This window comes from Perognathus longimembris, chromosome 4, assembly GCF_023159225.1.
Source record: "Perognathus longimembris pacificus isolate PPM17 chromosome 4, ASM2315922v1, whole genome shotgun sequence".
Classification (NCBI taxonomy): domain Eukaryota; kingdom Metazoa; phylum Chordata; class Mammalia; order Rodentia; family Heteromyidae; genus Perognathus; species Perognathus longimembris.
Window position 1 is genome coordinate 23,418,629 of NC_063164.1, and position 18,776 is coordinate 23,437,404.

General features: G+C 41.3%; 2 protein-coding genes across 4 annotated transcripts; both read left to right on the top strand.

Annotated features, from left to right (window-relative positions):
• Positions 1-3,833: 3,833 nt before the first annotated feature.
• On the top strand, positions 3,834-6,120 carry LOC125349924 (gamma-crystallin C). 2 transcript variants are annotated; one of them, XM_048344187.1, is made up of 3 exons: positions 3,834-3,842; positions 3,931-4,173; positions 5,777-6,120. In XM_048344187.1, the coding sequence occupies exons 1-3, from the start codon at positions 3,834-3,836 to the stop codon at positions 6,050-6,052; spliced, it is 528 nt and encodes a 175-aa protein (XP_048200144.1). In that variant the 3' UTR covers positions 6,053-6,120. The 2 variants fall into 2 exon arrangements, with proteins under 2 accessions (XP_048200144.1, XP_048200145.1); XM_048344188.1 differs by having other exon boundaries at positions 5,780-6,120.
• Positions 6,121-14,458: 8,338 nt separating this feature from the next.
• Positions 14,459-16,537, top strand: LOC125349925 (gamma-crystallin D). 2 transcript variants are annotated; one of them, XM_048344190.1, is made up of 4 exons: positions 14,459-14,691; positions 14,792-15,034; positions 15,379-15,381; positions 16,197-16,537. In XM_048344190.1, the coding sequence occupies exons 1-4, from the start codon at positions 14,557-14,559 to the stop codon at positions 16,467-16,469; spliced, it is 654 nt and encodes a 217-aa protein (XP_048200147.1). In that variant the 5' UTR covers positions 14,459-14,556; the 3' UTR covers positions 16,470-16,537. The 2 variants fall into 2 exon arrangements, with proteins under 2 accessions (XP_048200147.1, XP_048200146.1); XM_048344189.1 differs by lacking the exon at positions 15,379-15,381.
• The last annotated feature ends 2,239 nt before the right edge of the window (positions 16,538-18,776 follow it).

Consider the following 18,776-nt stretch of genomic DNA (forward strand, 5'->3'; position numbering starts at 1 on the left):
CCATTACAGTGATAAAAATATGGTGCTTGGGGAACTGAGGAAATAGTAATAAATTAAGGCCATGAGATTAGGAAAGGCTCTAGAAAGTCTTTCAGAGAAATTAAGGCTTCAGATGAATCTTGAAGAAGGGGTAAATTTTCTCCTAGTGAAATACAGAGAACTGGTGTCTAGCAAGATCAATAAATTGAAAAAGAAGGACAATGTGAAGATGTCACTCATTGGGCAACAATGTTCAGAGTGATTAGACAGTGTGACCACAAACAGAGCAATGTGATGTGCCATGCTAAGGAATGGTACTTGATCTCAAAAGCAATAGGAGTTAGTAGAGTGTTCCAAGCAGATGTGCACAAGACATGATGCATTCCCAATCTTACAGTATGGAGAAAGGCCAGCCTGGGAAGAGTGGGAAAACATCTGAAAGTCCTGCTGAGATATGGTAAGACTCCGTATAAGATGAGGGCCTACGAAGGGAGACAAGAAAGAGAAGGAAGATCTCAAAAGAAGTGGGAGAAACCCACAAGTGTGTGTCATTCTGAGACAAAACTAAAATTCAGTAATGGGAACACTGACCCTTTGTTACTTTTCCAATCTTGTCAGGACTGTCATTTAAGTGCTGGTATATCTGCATTAGTTCTATCATGTACTTGTGAAACCTTCCAGGACAAAGATTAGCACAGAGTGCCCATGACTATAGATTAAAAAAGAATATTTGTACAGTGGCTAATAAGGCTTTATCTGAAGATAGCTAAAACACATGGTTTCCTTATGAAAAATGAAGGAATGAACTAGGCACCAGTGATGCACACCTGTAATCTCAACATTTGGGAAACTGAGGTGGAAGGATCACTAGTTGTAGGCTAGTCTGGGTTACACAGAAAGATTCTTTGTCAGAGACAGACAGACAGACAGACAGACAGAAAGATGGCCCACAGAAATGTATTTTCAAGGTTTGTTTCAAGAACTTTTTGATGCTAGTTAAAAGTACAGATGCCAGGAGTCTTGATCAAATGACATAAGGTCTGGGAAAGGGCAGAAATTTGTATTTTTTAAAGGCACAATGGTTTTTATGCACACTAGAGTTTGGATCATCACTAGGTCTAATGTCTATTCAAGCCTAAGTTGTTTTTTAAACTACAAGACAGCAGCATAAACTATTCAGGATAAATTATTCAGGATCTTTGAGGAGATCAAATAAAGGGTTGGAAGCATGGCTCAGTTGGTAGAGCACTAACCAATGAGCAAAAGTGGCCGCTAGTGCTGAGTTTGAATCCTGGTCTCAGACTTAGGATAAAAAAAAAAAAAAAAAACCCGAAGATCAAATGCCTTTGGGAGAGATGAGCAAGCTTCATCCTTGATAATGTCACTGTATTGCTGGTATCTATCTGTCCCTAATATTACCAGAACTCATGTGAACTAGGTATGTGCTGACCACATTATGTACATAATTCTATCAATTAGTGTTAATGTTGTTTGGTTTAAGACATCCAAGAACATGTCTCTCTTTAAACTAGCTTGGCTTACCATTGTTGGTTTAAGACATCCAAGTACATGTCTCTCTTTAAACTAGCTTGGCTTACCATTGATGGCAACTAGCATGAAGAAGATGTGTTTTTCTGTTCGATGATATTAAAAACAACTTAATGGTGAGGTGCTGGCATGGCTCAAGTGGTAGAGCAACTGCCCAACAAGCACCAAGCCCTGAGTTCAAATTCCAGTTCTTCTGAAAATAAAGAGCCCACTGTAGAATTTTCACTTTGGTTGAGTGGTTTGAGGAAGAATCTAAAAAAGTAGAGATTTTCTTTAGTTTACATCTTGTCAGACAGTGGGGTTAATTGGACCATTGATAATCTGGGAGAGACTAGGGTGAAGTTGAAGTTGTAATCTCCATTAGGGCTAGGAGTGTAATTCATTGGTAGAATGCTTACCTAGTATGGCTGAGGCCTGAGTTTAAGTCACAGCACCTCAGAAGATAACAATTAATCATTTTAGCTAAGAGAAGTGTTTAGTATTTTGCGGGTGACTTGTCAACTTCACTATTGCCTGTCGTAGACAAAATGGTGAAATGGCCTTATTTTTTGAGTCTCAGAAGCTGGTCATTCCAGATTGTTTATATATAGTAAGGGGATAACAGCATGTCATAGCTAGAAATAGGACATTTTTTCTGTATGTCAAAAGCTAGCCTTCTGTCTCTAAAACCAAACAATTACTAAATAAACATAAAAAGGTCTAGGAGAGATCTATCAGAGGATCACAATAACTCAAGAGCTATGTATATATGATTATATAAGATGAGGCTAAGCAAAATGAACTCCAAGAGATGGAAACAGGAGGATTTTATTGTTGTTGTTATGTTTAATATGCTAGGTGAATTTCCTTTGGTATACCCCCTGTGGTCACTGTATATGATTTTGGTACAATGGATATAATATATATGCTTATCTGAACTAGGGAAGGGAAAGAAAAATGAGGGAGGGTATAACAAATAAGACAAGAAGTGTACTCACTACCTTATTATGTAGCTGTACCCTCTCTGTACATCACCTTGGCAATAAAATTTAATTAAAAAATTAAAGAACAGATGCTACAAAAAAAGCTAGTCTTCTTTTCCTTCATCTCTTCCTTTCTCCCTCCATTCCTTCTTCCCTCTCTCCCTTCTTGCTTCTCTTCTTTCCTCCTTCTCTTCCTCCTTTCCTCCCTCCCTGTTCTCCTTCCTTCCTTTCATTCTCCTTTCCATACTCCCTGTTTTTCTCCCTCCCTCCCTTCTTTGAATTACTCCACATGGTAACTCAGGCTGACTGTAATCCTAGCTAGTTCTCAAAAGGCTGAGATCTGAGGATTGTGGTTCAAAGGCAGCCCAGGTAGACAAATCTGTGACATTATTATTTCTAATGAGCCAATAGTGGAAAATGGAGATGTGGCTCATGTGGTAAGTACCAGCTTTGAGCAAAAAAGCTAAGGCACAGTGCTCAGGTCCTGAGTTCAAGCAGTATTACAAAAAAAAATAGGAGCTAGAGAAAGATTTGTGATTTGCCTGCTTATGTATCCATTCCATGGGTCTGTGTTTAGGCAACATGAGTCCTAAGCTTGAGCTGTTGCCCAGGTAGCTTTAAGGCCTCCTCTGCTCTTTAAACAAGAAAGCAACCCAGGAGACAATGTGCTTCACAGACATGTGTCCCTGACTGAGAAAGAGGCTGACTTAAGTTACGTACAGTTAGCCTACCAAAGAGGAAGTGCCTGGCGAGTCAAGCACAGAGAGGACAACGTCAAAAATAGCCAAAATTAGAATATAGATTTGTGTCCTAGACTGGACTGTCAAAACCTGTGAAGAAACAAGAGAAACAGTGAAGAGGTAGGTTTGGTCTTTGTCATTCAGGGGTGCATTCGTCGGTACTTGTTGAGTCTTGTGTCTGACCTAACCTTCCAGAAGTCTGGAGGCACTTCAGTGAAGGCATGGATGTGCGCTCCCCCTCCTCCCTCCCCCAGGCAGAATTCAGCAGTCTAATGGAATCCTAATGTAGAGACATGAATTTCAGGTCAAAAGTTCAGACTGATGTGCTGATAAATTTAGAAAACACTGAGAATCCGAATAAAACAACACAGAGCAGCACATAGAGGAAGGGCAGCGTTGGAATATACCAGAGAGCGACTGCAAATCTACAATCACAGCCACTGAATGCAGCGAGTAAAAGAGATCCATAAAATAAATCCCCTTACTCACCCCCGCGGGCCCCTTTTGTGTGGTTCTTGCCAACGCAGCAGCCCTCCTGCTATATAGGCCCGGGGCGGCCTGCCCGCTCCACCGCTCGCATCTTGCACGTCTGTGTCCATCAGCCATGGGGAAGGTGAGCAGACAACCAGGGGAATGGAGATGGCTCTGCGCAAGCCCTACGGGGAGCAGATATCTTCATGGGCAATTATGTTCCTTTGCAGATCACCTTCTACGAGGACCGGGGCTTCCAGGGCCGCTGCTATGAATGCAGCACCGACTGCCCCAACCTGCAGACCTACTTCAGCCGCTGCAACTCCATCCGCGTGGACAGCGGCTGCTGGATGCTCTATGAGCGCCCCAACTACCAGGGCTACCAGTACTTCCTGCGGCGGGGCGACTACCCCGACTACCAGCAGTGGATGGGCCTCAGCGACTCCATCCGCTCCTGCCGCCTCCTTCCCCACGTGAGTTCTGCGCGCCCTCCGATGGGGCTTCCGTCAGGCTGTGTGTCAAGGACGTGGCTGGGCAGAAAGACTTTCCCCCCTTTAAGAACCCCTAGGAGTTTAAATGAGCTTTTAACGACTGCCTGTGGCCAGATAAATGCATACATGAAAACAAGAGAAATTACCAAAAAACGAAAACAAATAAGTGTGCCAGTGCCTCAAGCCTGTAATCCTAGCAACTCAGGAGGCTGAGATTGAGGATAGTGGCCCAAAGCAAACTGGAGGAAGGAATGAGACACTGGGACTCTTTTCTTCAATGAACCACCAAAAAAGCTAAAGGAACCGCTGTGCTTCAAGTGGTAGAGCACCTAACGAGTGAAAAAGCAAAGGGACAAAATCCGGGCTGTGAGTTCAAGCTCCAGTACTGGCAAAAAAAAAAAAAAGATAGATAGACACACACACACACACACACACACAGAGAGAGAGAGAGAGAGAGAGAGAGAGAGAGAGAGAGAGAGAATCCACTTATAAGTGTCATTTTAATTTTTGTCACCATTAGGGCAAAGTTGTTTGATTATATCCAATATAATGTAACATTATAATGTAACATAAAACAAAGCTTGTAAATGAGAAACTGGTCAGTATTTCCAATAAATTAATTTTCATGTAAAGAAATTACTAATGAATGAGTTAGGTTTCCCTGTGGGCAAAGAGACACTGAAACAATTGTGATAAATTATTTAAAGGCAGTGTTTAACCTTGGAAAACGCAGTTCTCCTAAATTTGGGAAAAATCAGTTGAGTTTTTCACTGCAGTTAGTTACTGAAACCAACTTTACATCACATTACATGATTTTTTAAAACCCAACTTTTGCCAACCAGGTTCCTCACACCTGCAATCCCAACCACTCCAGAGATTGAGGTGAGAGGATAAGGAATTTGAGGGCAGCCTAGGCTACATGGTCAGATTCTTCAAAGTGAAAATTTTAAAAATCCCTTCTTTAGTGACCAACTTATATATACATATAAATTTACATCTATCTAGACATATAAATAAAATATATAGAAAGATATATATTATACACAATATATAACAATATACACATACCTATATAATATACAGTGTGTATTATAAAATACAAGAATATTATTCTACAATATAATAATCTAATGGTATAGATATACACTATTTTATATTAATATATAATGTATATTATAACTGTTTTTGGTACTATGTATTTTTATTTGTATGAAATAGTTTCCTTACTAAAAAGGAAACACAAGAATCCGAGTAAAGATGACTTATTTTTACACCACCCCTCGCCCCCAACCAAATAGAATATTCGCTTAAATAAGCACAGGAAATTAAGAATCAAGATATCTGAGTTTTTGAGGGATTCAAACTCTGAGTCTCTTGGATAACAAATAGGAAATGAGCACGCTCGTGCTTGTTAACTTCTAGAAGACAGATCGGCACACAGCATTTGGCAATCTCAAAGAGCCTGGGATTTTGCAGCAGTGACCTTCCGCTCCAGCCGATCTAGTTGGTGTGTGGTTTGACTGGATGAATTGTGAAAGGGGCTCATATGCTTTTTTCCCCTCTGTCTTTCTTTCTGGGGCTCGAGCAGACCGGCTCCCACAGGATGCGACTCTATGAGAGAGAAGACCACAAGGGCCTCATGATGGAGCTGAATGAGGACTGCTCCTGCATCCAGGACCGCTTCCACCTCAGTGAGGTGCGCTCGCTCCACGTGCTGGAGGGCTGCTGGGTCCTCTATGAGATGCCCAACTACCGGGGCCGCCAGTACCTGCTGAGGCCCCAGGAGTACAGGCGCTACCACGACTGGGGCGCCATGGACGCTAAGGCAGGCTCTTTGAGGAGGGTGATGGATTTATACTAAAATAGGTTAACACTACCATTTTCTCATTTTGGAACCTAATAAAGTATTTAGTCTGTATTGTTGGCAAACCTTGACTTCTGTTTTTCTTTCCTTGTGCGCAAACCCACCCACTTAGAAATATACCCCCTTTAAAAGTTGAGAGGTAAATAGGGGAGAGGGAAGAGTTTTCTTCCAGAACTTCAAGATGGTGAACTTGAAGAAGTCTCAGAAGATGAGATTGAGTGATCATATATATACCTGCCTAAGAAAGAAAAGTAAAGTCAAAGCTAGGAGGCAGGGGAGAGGGTGAGAAGTAAAAAGGAAGAAAGGAAGGTGAGAAATGAGAAGGAAGACATTGACTCAGGGTATTAAGGAACAATATTCTAGAAGTTTTCTTCTAACCACAAAAGGCAAAGTCCAAAGAATGGTGAAAGCAAGTCCAGCCTGGCAAACAGCTTAACTAGACTATATCAGGATCTCTAGTTCATTTGCTCTTAAGCACATGCTATCTAAGGCCAGGTCTGCCACTGGCTGTCATAATGCCTTTGTACAAAGTTAAAGACTGTGACTTAGTCCCAGCCAGACCCAAAGTAACAGAAATCACCCAGCTGTACAGGGTATACAGCTAATACAAACATATTAATACATGATATACAGAATTATTTAAAATACACTTGCCTGATATAATGTGCCACAAACACAGAAAGCCCTTTCACTAAAAAATAATGGGCTCCAATAGAAAACCAGAAAACCAAAACCACAGAACATTGAGAACTGAGCACCATGTGTCTGGAACAGACAGAATTGAATAGATATTAGATATTATTTCCTCCTTAGTGTTGCAACTGAGAATTCTTCCAAAAATTATTATATCTCTGCATTAGAGATGGGTAATTGAGTTAGGAAAGTGGTATTCTCAGCAAACCTTCAAGAGGAGGAGAAAATATTTTGAGGTTGCAAATTCAATTGTTCTGAGTACTGCATGAAACCATCTCTTTCCACTGCTAAGTACATAATCCTGAATTGCATTGGGTTTTATTTGAAATACTTGTTAAAGGAATTAATACTTGAACAGAAAAAAAAATGTGACTCGGAGTCATGGGGCTCAAGGTTGGTGATTGGGGCACCCAGGAGTGAAGCTTCAGATGTATATATGAAACCAGAATTGAGGCTCAGGCTGGCTGCATATTCTCCGAAAGAGCTCTTTGCACCCCTGAGGGTGTTGGTTAGAGCTGAGCTGTTATACAACCGTGGGTTTCACAAACCTGAGCTCACAAGTACCTTTCCCAATGCTGCTTCCTCCCTGTACCCCACAATGCCACTGCACCCCTCTGGGAAAATCCGGGGTCTCAGGGTTTGAAGCCAAACTGAAAGTTCTAAGAATTTTAAACACAAAACCGCAAGGGACCTCTGCTGTCGTGCCCTTCCCAAAGTTCTTCTGCCAGTGCGGACTTCTTCCTGCATCTGTCCTCCACAGATGCTGGCTTGACTCAATTCCAGGTGTTGCACTGAAAGAATGGTGGGCTTACAGACCCAAAGAAACATGGACTCTATGGTCTCCCTTATAGGGAATAGTTAGCACAGGTTTAGGCAAGTCACAGCAGAGGATCACAAGAGCCTAATAGCTATGCCCTTATGAACACATAAGATGATGCTAAGTGAAATGAACTCCATGTTATGGAAACGATTGTTATATTACTGTTGTAACTACTGTCAACATGCTATGTGTAACTGTAGCTTCTATTATTGATGATCCTCTTGTATCCCCTTCCTGTGGTTGTACCTACACTATCTCTGTATCTTATCTGAGTATATTGGAAACCATGTATACTGGTAAACAGTGGTATATAGGGTAAAAAATACAAAAAAAAAATGGGCTCAAATTTCTAGAGCCCTTGAGCTGAAGTAAAATCTGCTTACTTACAAGCTTACTTATTGCAAATTAAGATGGAGAAGGGGGAAAGGAGGAGAGAGAAAAGGCCCACAACTGAACATCTTTTTTTTTTTTTTTTTTTGGTCATTAGAAAACTAACTTGTTTTTGACTTGAAAAGGTCTCACCAAATGCTGATGGGATACAAGGCAAAAACCTCATCACTGCCAATGTGACTGTCACCTAGCACAACAGCTATGGGATTTTGTACGGAAGTACTTCACAAAACTAAAAGCACACTTACCCACTAAACCGCTCTTAGGCATATACCTAAAGGATAAATGATCCTGCATGTCTGTTCATTGCATCGTTGTTTACAGTAGCCTAACAGTTTAATCAGCCCAGGAGCCCCAAAATCAATGAATGGATAAAGAAAATATCACACACATACACTCACTATTGAGTTTTCTCAGCCATAAAAATGAAACAACAAAATTTTGTTGTTTTTTCAGAAAAGTGGATATACCTGAGCTCATCATGCTGAGCAAGATAAGCCAAGTTTGTAAATTCAAATACTACAAGTCTTTGGTCACTTGTGAAATCTAGATTTTAAAGGTGTGTGTGTGTGTGTGTGTGTGTGTGTGTGTGTGTATTTGTAAGCATCAAATTTGACTGTAACTATGGGATTGTTGAGAGGGATAAAGAGTGAGGCATGTGGGGGGGGTGTTTATATATAAATATAGATAAGAAATCTCAATAAAAAGCCAATTGCTGATGGCTCAAATCTGTAATCCTAGCTACTGTCCTGTCTGAGACCTAGAGAATCAAAGTTTGAAACAAGTTTAGGCAGAAAGGTACAAAAGATTCTATCTGTAATTAATTAGCAAAATGTTAGATTGAAAGTGTGGCTTTAGTGGTAGATTGCCAGCCATGAGCAAGAAGGCTGAGCAAGAGTGAAAGACCCTGAGTTCAAGCCCCAGTGCTGGCACAAAAAGGGGAGGGGGGAGAAGGAAGAAAGAAAGGGAGGGAGGGAGGGAGGGAGGGAGGGAGGGAGGGAGGGAGGGAGGGAGGGAGGGAGGGAGGGACACACTATGTACCAGTGGCTCACACTTGTAATCCTAGCTACTTGGGAAGCTGAGATCTGAGAATCGCAGGTGGAAGCCATTCCATGTAGGAAAGTCCGTGAGACATTTCTCTCCAACTAATCACCAAAAAAGGTGGAAGTGAGCTGTGGTTCAAATGGTAGAGTGCTAGCCTTGAGCAATGAAGTTCAGGGTAGTACCAAGACCCTGAGTTTCAAGCCCCTGGATCTACAGAAAGGAAGGAAAGAAGGGAAGGACAGAAGGAGGGAGGGAGGGAGGGAGGGAGGGAGGGAGGGAGGGAGGGAGGGAGGGAGGGAAGGAGAAAGAAGAAATCACATTGAAAGATGTTAACAATAGGAATGGGGATGGGGAAAAGCAATATAAGGTTCTTATGATTAAAATGTAATATATACACATGTGAGATGCCATGGTGAAACCCCTTGGTATGATTAATATACACTTTAAAAAAAAAAGGAATGACAGGGGAGTAAAATAGGTTCTGTTGGGGAAGAAAAATGGAAAGGGTGAATGAGGGTGAATATGGTCTAAATGCTTACAGGTATATATGAAAAGAGTACAATGAAACCACTTGAAATTATTTGAGAAGGGTAGGAAAATAATGAAGTGATAGAGGGGTGAGGCTGATGAGGATACATTGTATATACACGTGGAAATGTCACGATGGAAACTCCCTTGTAAACTAAAGTATGATAATAAAACAACGTATGATAATAAAAAACTTTTTTAAAAGTTTATATTTCTGGGGATGGGAGGGAAAAACTGGGAGAGGACAAGAAAAGGGATGACACTGTCCAAAAAGAAATGTACTCTTTACGTGACTTATGTAACTGTAACTCCCTTGTACATCATCTTTGTAGTAACAATAAAACTAGTAAATAAAAAAATCTGTTTCATTCAATTAAATAGCACCCAAGTTCTTACAGTTAGTCAGAGGCAAGAATAAGACCCACAGCCTAAGTCTTTCTAACATCCTTTCATCTGGCATTCCTACTGTAGGGATCACATTCTTTAAATCAAGTGATTCTCAACATTTAATATTTTTAGACCAATATTCTTAACATTGGAACTAGTTTAATAGTTCCAATTTTTATTTTACCAAGAAAACACATTTAAAACATAAAAACTTGCTGAATACTGGTAGCTCATTCCTGTAATCCTAGTTACTCAGGGGGCTGAGATCTGAAGATCACAGTTAAGCTAGCCAGGACAGAAAAGTGCATAAAACGCTTATCTTCCATTAGCCACCAAAAAGCTGGAAGTAGATCTGTGGTTCAAGTGGAAGAGCACAAGCATTGAGCAAAAAAGTACAGAGACAGTATCCTGGTCCTGAGTTCAAGCCCCAACACCAACACACACACACACACACACACACACACACACACACACACACACACACACACAGCACAATCTATTTTTTTTCATTTTATAGAATAAAAGGACATTTTCACCAAAAAAAAAAAAAGAAGTCCTGCAGCATTCCTAATAAAGCATGCTTCAGCTAAAAAAGAATACTTGGATACATGTACAGTTTTATGGATGAAAAAGTTGTCTAAACTAAAGCAGTATTTAAAATTCTTGCTTGGAAATGCAAACAGGTGCTGAGAAGGTGATGTAAATAAGTGAAACAACCTCCTTTAAGACAAAAAGAATAGCAGAGATGTTTCCAATTGAAAGCTATGAACCAATCCAAAGCATTACAAAAACTCTCAAGCCAAAGGCTAGACAGCTCCAGATCGAAAGCCCCAGGTGGCTAACTCAGTTTCAAGCTGATGGAAGAACCACCAATATGGACATCACGGTAATTCCACCATGCAACTCTACAGCACCATACACATATACAGAATCTTACCACCAGAGCTTGAAATTGTGTGAAAAGAAACCTTGAAAATGAATTGACATAATTCACAAAACATGTTGTGTTCCAGGAAATAAAGAAAATAGTATTTTTAGATACCTCATTGTATAGATTGGCATTTACACTACCCAAATTACTCACTATGCATCTAGCAAAACCCTAACCACAACCAATCCCTTTTACCATCCCTCCAGTCGAAAGCCCCCTCAGTATTTACAAGAGGTCACATCCTGGACTAGACAGAGTGTATCCTTGCTCCAGTGATGGTCCCCATTGGTGAAGAGTTCTGAGCGTGGCACCAGTGGCTTATACCTGTAATTCTAGCTACTCAAGAGGCTGCATCTGAGGATCAATGTTATTTTCCTCTTCTTAATATTTTTTGTTATCTTTTAGTAGTTGTTCAAAGGGATACCATTTAACAAAGCAGTTTATGAATACAATATATCTTGATCAATGTCATCCCTTTCAATTTTTTCACCCATTCTTCCTATGCCTTCCTACTTACCCTGTCCCTCACTTCTTAATTTTCTAGGATATGTATTGGATAATATCTGCGTTTCCACCTTCTCATCTTCTCTGGGGCAGGCAACTCAGCAGCATATTTTCATAATTGATCATTTGCAGGTTACATGGCAGTATTACTATTTTCAGCACTTGCATTAGATAAAGTAGAAGATATCTCATCTTTTATTATATTATTTAACCTATATGTCATTTCATATAGTCTTTGATATCATCAGTAACTTATACTAGTGTATCTAATGCTGTGGTTCTGACATTGAGAACTCACAATTTGGATAGTTTGGAAGAGTGAAACTCTAAAACTTTAAATTCTACAAAACCTGAGGATCAATGTTAAAAAAAAACAACAAACTTTTATCTCCAAATAACCAGTCAAGAACTTGAGCTATGGTTCAAGTGATAGAGTGCTAGCCTTGAGTGAAGAAGCTAAGGGACAGAGGGGGGGGGGGAAAGGAGGAAGGAGGGAGTGAGGAAGAGAAAAAGAGAGTTCTATATGCTACTATGAGGAATTTTGGGCCCCATATGTGTTTGCCAAGCTCACTATGCATACCTTGCGGTTTGAATGTTACACATGTATGTCTCTCCTGGGACTTTCTGTACAGCATGAATGTACATCAAGCCACATTTTGACCCAAGCCATTAGCTGTGGGGCTCCATAAGAAATCTAGAGTATTTTCCTTGCTTTCACAGACTCAGGCTTAAATAAAACCTTTTGTTCTTGTAGTCAATGGGGGGGAAAAAAACCAACAAATCCCTGTGTTTGAGTCTCCATATACAGCCCTCGTTTCAGTTACAAACTCATGTCAACAGAGGTAGTGGTCTACCAATATTTTGTTTGTTTGAGACAAGGTCCCACTAAAATGTCTAATTTGGCCTCAAACTATTGTAGCCAGGTGGGCCTCAAACTTGCATTTCTCCTGTCTCAGCTTCCAAGTACTGGAATCATAGGCATGTATCACTATCCCCAGTTCCCTACTTCATTTCCTGAGCCCTACTGTCCATGGGGCTCTGAATTCCACTTCTTTCACCCATGTTACTATTTTCATCCACCCATCCTCATCCCACAAAGCACTAGACTCAGATACAACTTTGAGAAAAACAACCTTTCAATCTTGTTTTACTTATTTGTTTATGGCTGTACTAGAGTGTGAACTCAGAGGTGTGCTCTTGCCAGGAAGTCTCTTGCCAGGAAGTCTCTCTACTATTTGAGCCACATTGCCAGACTATCAAATTTATTTTTTCTTATTTTAAAATTTCAATTAAAATGATGATGGGATATATGTATGTGTATACATATATATTTATATCTTTTGTTGTTGTTCTTAGCCTAGTTACATGGCTCAATCCTGTAATCTCTAACTACTTAGGAAATGGAGATTGGGGGATTGTGATTCCTGGTCAGCCCAGGCATGTAAGTTCATAAGACTCCTTCCCAACCAATGGCTAGATGCCAGGCAATGCCTGTCATCTCCAGGGACAAGGGGAAGTACAGGGGGTTAAATCGTACCCCAGGCCAGTGTGGTATAAAGGAAAACTCTACCTCAAAAATAACCAACACAGGGGCTGGTGATATGGCCTAGTGGCAAGAGTGCTTGCCTCGTATACATGAGGCCCTGGGTTCAATTCCCCAGCACCACATATTCAGAAAATGGGCAGAAGTGTCACTGTGGCTCAAGTGGCAGAGTGCTAGCCTTGAGCAAAAAAGAAGCCAGGGACAGTGCTCAGGCCCTGAGTCCAAGCCCCCAGGACTGGCAAAAAATAAATAAATAAATAAATAACCAACACTGCAAGGGGTTGGCACAAAAAAGGGAGGAGGGTTGGAAGTATGCCTGGATTAGTAAAGCACTGCCTAGTAAGCACAAGGCCTTGAGCTCAGATCCCTGCACTCCAAAAACAATAAGATAAAGAAATTGTTTGTTTTGGCAGTACTCAGATTTGTTTTTATCACTTGAGCCACACCTCTCCCAGTCCTAAGTAATGATTTTTATGTGCTATAGTCTGATTACTTATTTTCCATGATCTAAACTGTAGTAGCCTTGTAGTCCTCTCTATACACAGAAAATCAGAAGCCAGAAAATAAGAAGGAAACTAATCAGCATGCACATAGTTGGGGGTGGTCCACTTGGAAAGGTTTCTGTCAGAAGGAAGTCCTTCTCAGGGCGACATAAAATTGTGAGGAATTCTTTGAATGTGACAGGATGGACACTAGGTCCCCTTCCACTCTGGTGCTCTTTCCAGTCCATCAAACCGCTGGCCAGGCCAATAAAAACATTCTAAAGTCTTCCTAGACTCCAGGCCTTTAGATGTGTATCCCTTCCTCTCTCTCCCCCATTCCTGCCATAGCTCTCCTTTGTATTCTATAATTCATTTCCTCTGAGTGAAAGGCCTTGTTTACTCTTGATCACCAGAGAACAAAGTCCCTGACAGAAGTGTTTCTTAGGAATTTGTGTTCACGCTACAATAAACAAAGCATGAATCTCATTTTCATGCTTTAAATGGATTCAGTTTCCTAATTTGCTCATTTCAAGCACAGACATTTCCCTATAGTTCTTCCTTCTAAGAGTTAGCATTGTGAAAGGATGTCTGATTCCCAGAAGCACAACTAGAGAAGTTGTTCTGCTCACAACTTTCAGAGAGGACTGCCATGAAGACCTTCACCTTCTATGTTCTTTGCTATACTAAAAGTTGGAATCCTTCAAATTTGCTTGGGGGTAGAGGGTGGGGACTTTCTACTTTCTTATATTCTAGAATCCTGAAGCTCTCCCAAAGGACTAACTTGAAGTTTTCAACATCCAGTTAAGCTCATTCTCTTCCTGTAACAATCAATATTCAAGATTGCAACACATGGGTATAATAGTAAAGGCTTACTGGACTGATCTGTATTTATTATATTAAGATTGGGGGGGAGTTGTTCCCCCCCACCTCTACTTAGAACTATTTTGTTTTCCCCCAACTAAACAGATGAAAAGGGCGGACTCTTACATGAAATGGCTGAAACTCTACTTTATTATTAAACAGACAATGTCCCAAACTACGTCCCCCTCCCCACCCCAAACAATCTCAACAGCATCAGCCAGTGATAGCAACACGAATATTCCAGAAAGAATGACCTACACCCACAATGAGTCTCGTGGACTATGATAGCAAAGAGAGGGATGGGGGTGGGGGAAGGACATGAACATGCTCCCCGCGGGCCCCTTTGTGCTGTTCCTGCCAACGCAGCAGCCCTCCTGCTATATAGACGGCCACACTGCGCCACGGACACACACACACTCGACCTCCCAGCCGCCTCCACCAGCCATGGGCAAGGTGAGTCCACAGGGCGCCCGGCCGGGGAGGGGACCCCGCTGCCCAGCGGGCCCCGGGAAGCCCAGGCCTCTGAGCCCTCTCGCCTCTCCTCGCCTTGCAGATCACCTTCTACGAGGACCGGGGCTTCCAGGGTCGCCACTACGAGTGCAGCAGCGACCACTCCAACCTGCAGCCCTACTTCAGCCGCTGCAACTCGGTGCGCGTGGACAGCGGCTGCTGGATGCTCTATGAGCAGCCCAACTACTCGGGCTGCCAGTACTTCCTGCGGCGGGGTGACTACCCCGACTACCAGCAGTGGATGGGCCTCAGCGACTCCATCCGCTCCTGCCGCCTCATCCCCGACGTGAGTCCAGATCTCCAGGCGCCACCGAGGCCCCATCGGACCCTGTGGGCAGAGTTGCCAGTAAAGGTTGAAGAGTTAGACGAGGGATGACAGTTCAGAAGTTCTGAGAAAGGGGGGGGGGGGGAGAGACAGAGACAGACAGAGAGATGAGAGACAGAGAGAGAGACAGAGAGAGATGACAGAGAGAGAGGAGAGGAGAGGAGAAGGGAGAGAGAGAGAGAGAGAGAGAGAGAGAGAGAGAGAGAGAGAGAGAGAGAGAGAGAGAGATGGATCCCTTCCATTAGCTTTGTGGGTTTTGTTTCCTCCACAAAAGCAAAGTTGTTACCCACAGGCTAAGTTAGCAGCAAGTAGTCATGGCCTAGGAAACTCTGCCTTGGAATCATTTAGAATGGCACTATAGAAAACCCACTAATACCTAGGAGACATGGCTGCCAGTGAGCAGACAAAGATCATGCATTTGCAGTCCCCTGACCCCCTTTTGCATATTTTAGGCTTCCTCTGGTTACATAAGAATAAAAGCACTTTCCCTTAAGGACCTCAGAAGTGTTGGGGATGTGTCATGTGTATTTCATATACAGCTTTAAACGCTGCCGTTTAGTTTATGAAAAAAAAAATTCAGTCCTTAGACTTAGTGTTGGTTTTGTTTTTTCTCTACTTTTCCACTTTTCCTCATTATAACTTATTGACTGAGCATTCATTGTCTGAGACTTGGGATGTTTCGTATCTTATATTCTCCTGCTTCGTGTTTTATGTTCTAATGTATAACACATTTTATTATGTTTTTATACATTTGTTTTGAAAGGAAACATTTTCTCAAAATGGCAAAAAAATAATTAGTTGTGAGCTTTTGAAAATGGTACAAAGTACTGAGCTTAGGAAGTTCTTCATTGTGAGCAATGTCTGAATATATTGAGGTGTGAGATTTCCTCCCCTGGTCATTGACTCACAGTTTATGATCTTGGAAAGGTCCTGAAACTCTGCCCTTGGGAATGAGGAGTTTGTAAGTATTCAGCACTAAGCCATTTCTTCACGGCTTATTGAAAAATGTACTGAACAATCCCCTACCACGCTGGGCTGCAGCTAAGACACATGCTCTGTTAGAATCATTTCATTTCATGGTTTGCTTTTCACCCCTTTCTGTTCCTCTTCGTGGACCTTCCAGGCTGGATCTCACAGAATCAGGATCTACGAGAGGGAAGATTACAGAGGCCAGATGATGGAGTTCACCGAGGACTGCCCGTCTCTCCAGGACCGCTTCCACTTCAATGACATCCACTCCCTCAATGTGCTGGAGGGCTGCTGGATCCTCTATGAGATGCCCAACTACCGGGGCCGCCAGTACCTGCTGAGGCCAGGGGATTACAGGCGCTACCACGACTGGGGCGCCATGAACGCCAGGGTGGGCTCTCTGCGGAGAGTCATGGATTTCTATTAAAATATGTTGTCCTGCATCGTTTCTCAATCTGGAAGCTAATAAAATACTTTCTGTGTGTTCCTGGCACTGATTTACTTAGTGGTTATTTTTTTCTTTTGTTCCACCCGTTATTTTTTATTTCATTAGATATCCCAGGTTGGCCTTGAATTCTCAATCTTCCTGCCTCACTCTTCCCAGTGCCAGCATCACTGGTACTCATCACCTACCCAAAGTACATAGATGCCAAAATGTGTGACCCGTGGGCAACCAAGAAAATTCTCAGAAGACGTACCCTTAGTGCTAGGTGAACCTTACCACTTGCAAAGCACTTCCATAACACATTATCTTATTTGGCTTTCAACTAGGTTATCATATATCTGCTCAGTTTTCTCTGAATGAGGATTTGAAAGCCAAAGTTCAGACAGTGTGATCCAATTTTGAAATCAGAGGTTCTAAACATAGGTACGAGAAAAGTCTTCAGAAAATTTCTAAGTCTCCTAAAATTGTATGCAAATGTGAACTCACAAATCTGTCAGATTTCCTTCCTGGTGATGTGGCCACATGAAATGTTCTGGCCTTTGAAAGGTGAGTGGAAGGATGTAGTTTCTAAAAGGGAGAAAGAACATCTCCTTGATGAGAGATTTCTGGTGGCACAATTCCCTCTCACTCCAGTCATCTCATATCCAAGAGGTGACAAGGCTGACAAAAAGAGTAGGGAAATTGCAATCATACTGGCCTTTCATATACTGGCCAATTATAACAGCTTTTACCAGGAGACTTCTTGGAGTAGGACTAAAATAAGCCTATGTCTGTCTAAGCCATGGTTACTGGGTGTTTTGTTATCTGCAGATGAAATCAATGTACATTTCCAGCAAAGTACAGGCAAACTATTCTAGGGACTCTGTAACTTTCTTCAGTCTCTCCAAAAGACTTTGGCTTGAAAAGTGAAAAATAAATTGGGGGAGGGGAGGGGAAGAGGAGGGAGAGAGACAAAAAGTAAGGGAGAAGGACGAAGAGAGAGTGAAAGTAGCCATTCTGTAACAATATAGTCTTAAGATGATAGAGTGTTTAACATAGACCCCAGGATCAGCCAAAATAAATGAGAATCAGATTGTATTGCCACATGGACAACAATAAAGAGGGCATCTGGTTCGAGAAGCACAGCTCAGAATGAACTGATTATTCATTATGCATTCAGAAGATGCTTGTCAAATTCATGATAGCACTAGTTTATAAATTCTTACCATGGAGTCATTAAAATCAACCAAGTTTCATTCTCTATGTATATATGCACATACAACATAACAGGTTTCATATGTATAATATTTGTATGACCTTATTGAAGATTGGGGGCAGAGCTTAAATATTAGAGTGCTTTTCTTCCCAAGTGCAAGACCTTGAGTTCAATGCCCAGCAGAAAAATATTTGTAGTACATTTTCCACCTAAGCATCATTAAATTTTTAAAGAAAGGCAACAGAATTTCAACCATGATTTTATAAAGCAAAACACTGCCAGGCTCACACCTGTAATCCTAGCTACTTAGGAGACTGAGATCTGAGGATCACAGTTCAAAGCCAACTTGAGCAGCAAAATCTATGGGACTCTTATCTCCAATTAACTACTAAAAAGAGGAAAGTGGAGTTGTGGCTCAAGTGTGATAATCTTGAGCAAAAAAAGCTCAGAGACAATGTCCGGAGCCCCGAGTTCAGTCTCAGGATCAAGAAGAAAAAGAAAAGTACTCAGAAATCTATGTTTATATTTACTTCTCAAAATGTTGAAACATAAAGACAAATTATAAAAGAAATAACGAAAAATTGCCCTTAGTTCTACATTCATGAGAATACACATAATTAACAATTTTGGTTTATTTGCTTTTGAGTGTGTGTATTTTCATAATATTTAAAACGTGACATTATCATTTATTTATCTTCAAATGTCTCATCATTGCAAATGTCAACTCTGCACCCACTGAGCAATAACTCTCCATCTTTACTTCCTTTGCAGTTCTTGGAAATGACCATTTCACCTTCTGTGTCTCTGTATCACACTGTTCCAACTACCTCAAATAAAAAGAATCCTACAATATTTGTCCTTGTAATGAAGTTCTTTAAAAACATAATCTTCTTCTCCACTGAATGATCTTGTCCTGTCCAAAATCATTTAATCATAAGTGCCAGATTTTATTTTTCACTTGCTGTGTAATGGTTTTCTGTATCTGAGTTTATACTAATATCACACTGTTCAGATTACCATAGCTCTGTGATAAGTTTTGATATCAGGAAACAGGAGTCCTTCTTTTTCAAGACTCTTTTGGTTTATTTGGGTCC

Excerpts from the sequence above, each read along its gene's own strand:
- LOC125349925 (XM_048344190.1), top strand. The coding sequence starts at position 14,557 with ATGAACATGCTCCCCGCGGGCCCCTTTGTGCTGTTCCTGCCAACGCAG. Across the intron at positions 14,692-14,791 it reads CTCCACCAGCCATGGGCAAG|ATCACCTTCTACGAGGACCG; the intron begins GTGAGTCCACAG and ends CTCGCCTTGCAG.
- LOC125349924 (XM_048344187.1), top strand. Across the intron at positions 4,174-5,776 it reads CCTGCCGCCTCCTTCCCCAC|CAGACCGGCTCCCACAGGAT; the intron begins GTGAGTTCTGCG and ends CTGGGGCTCGAG.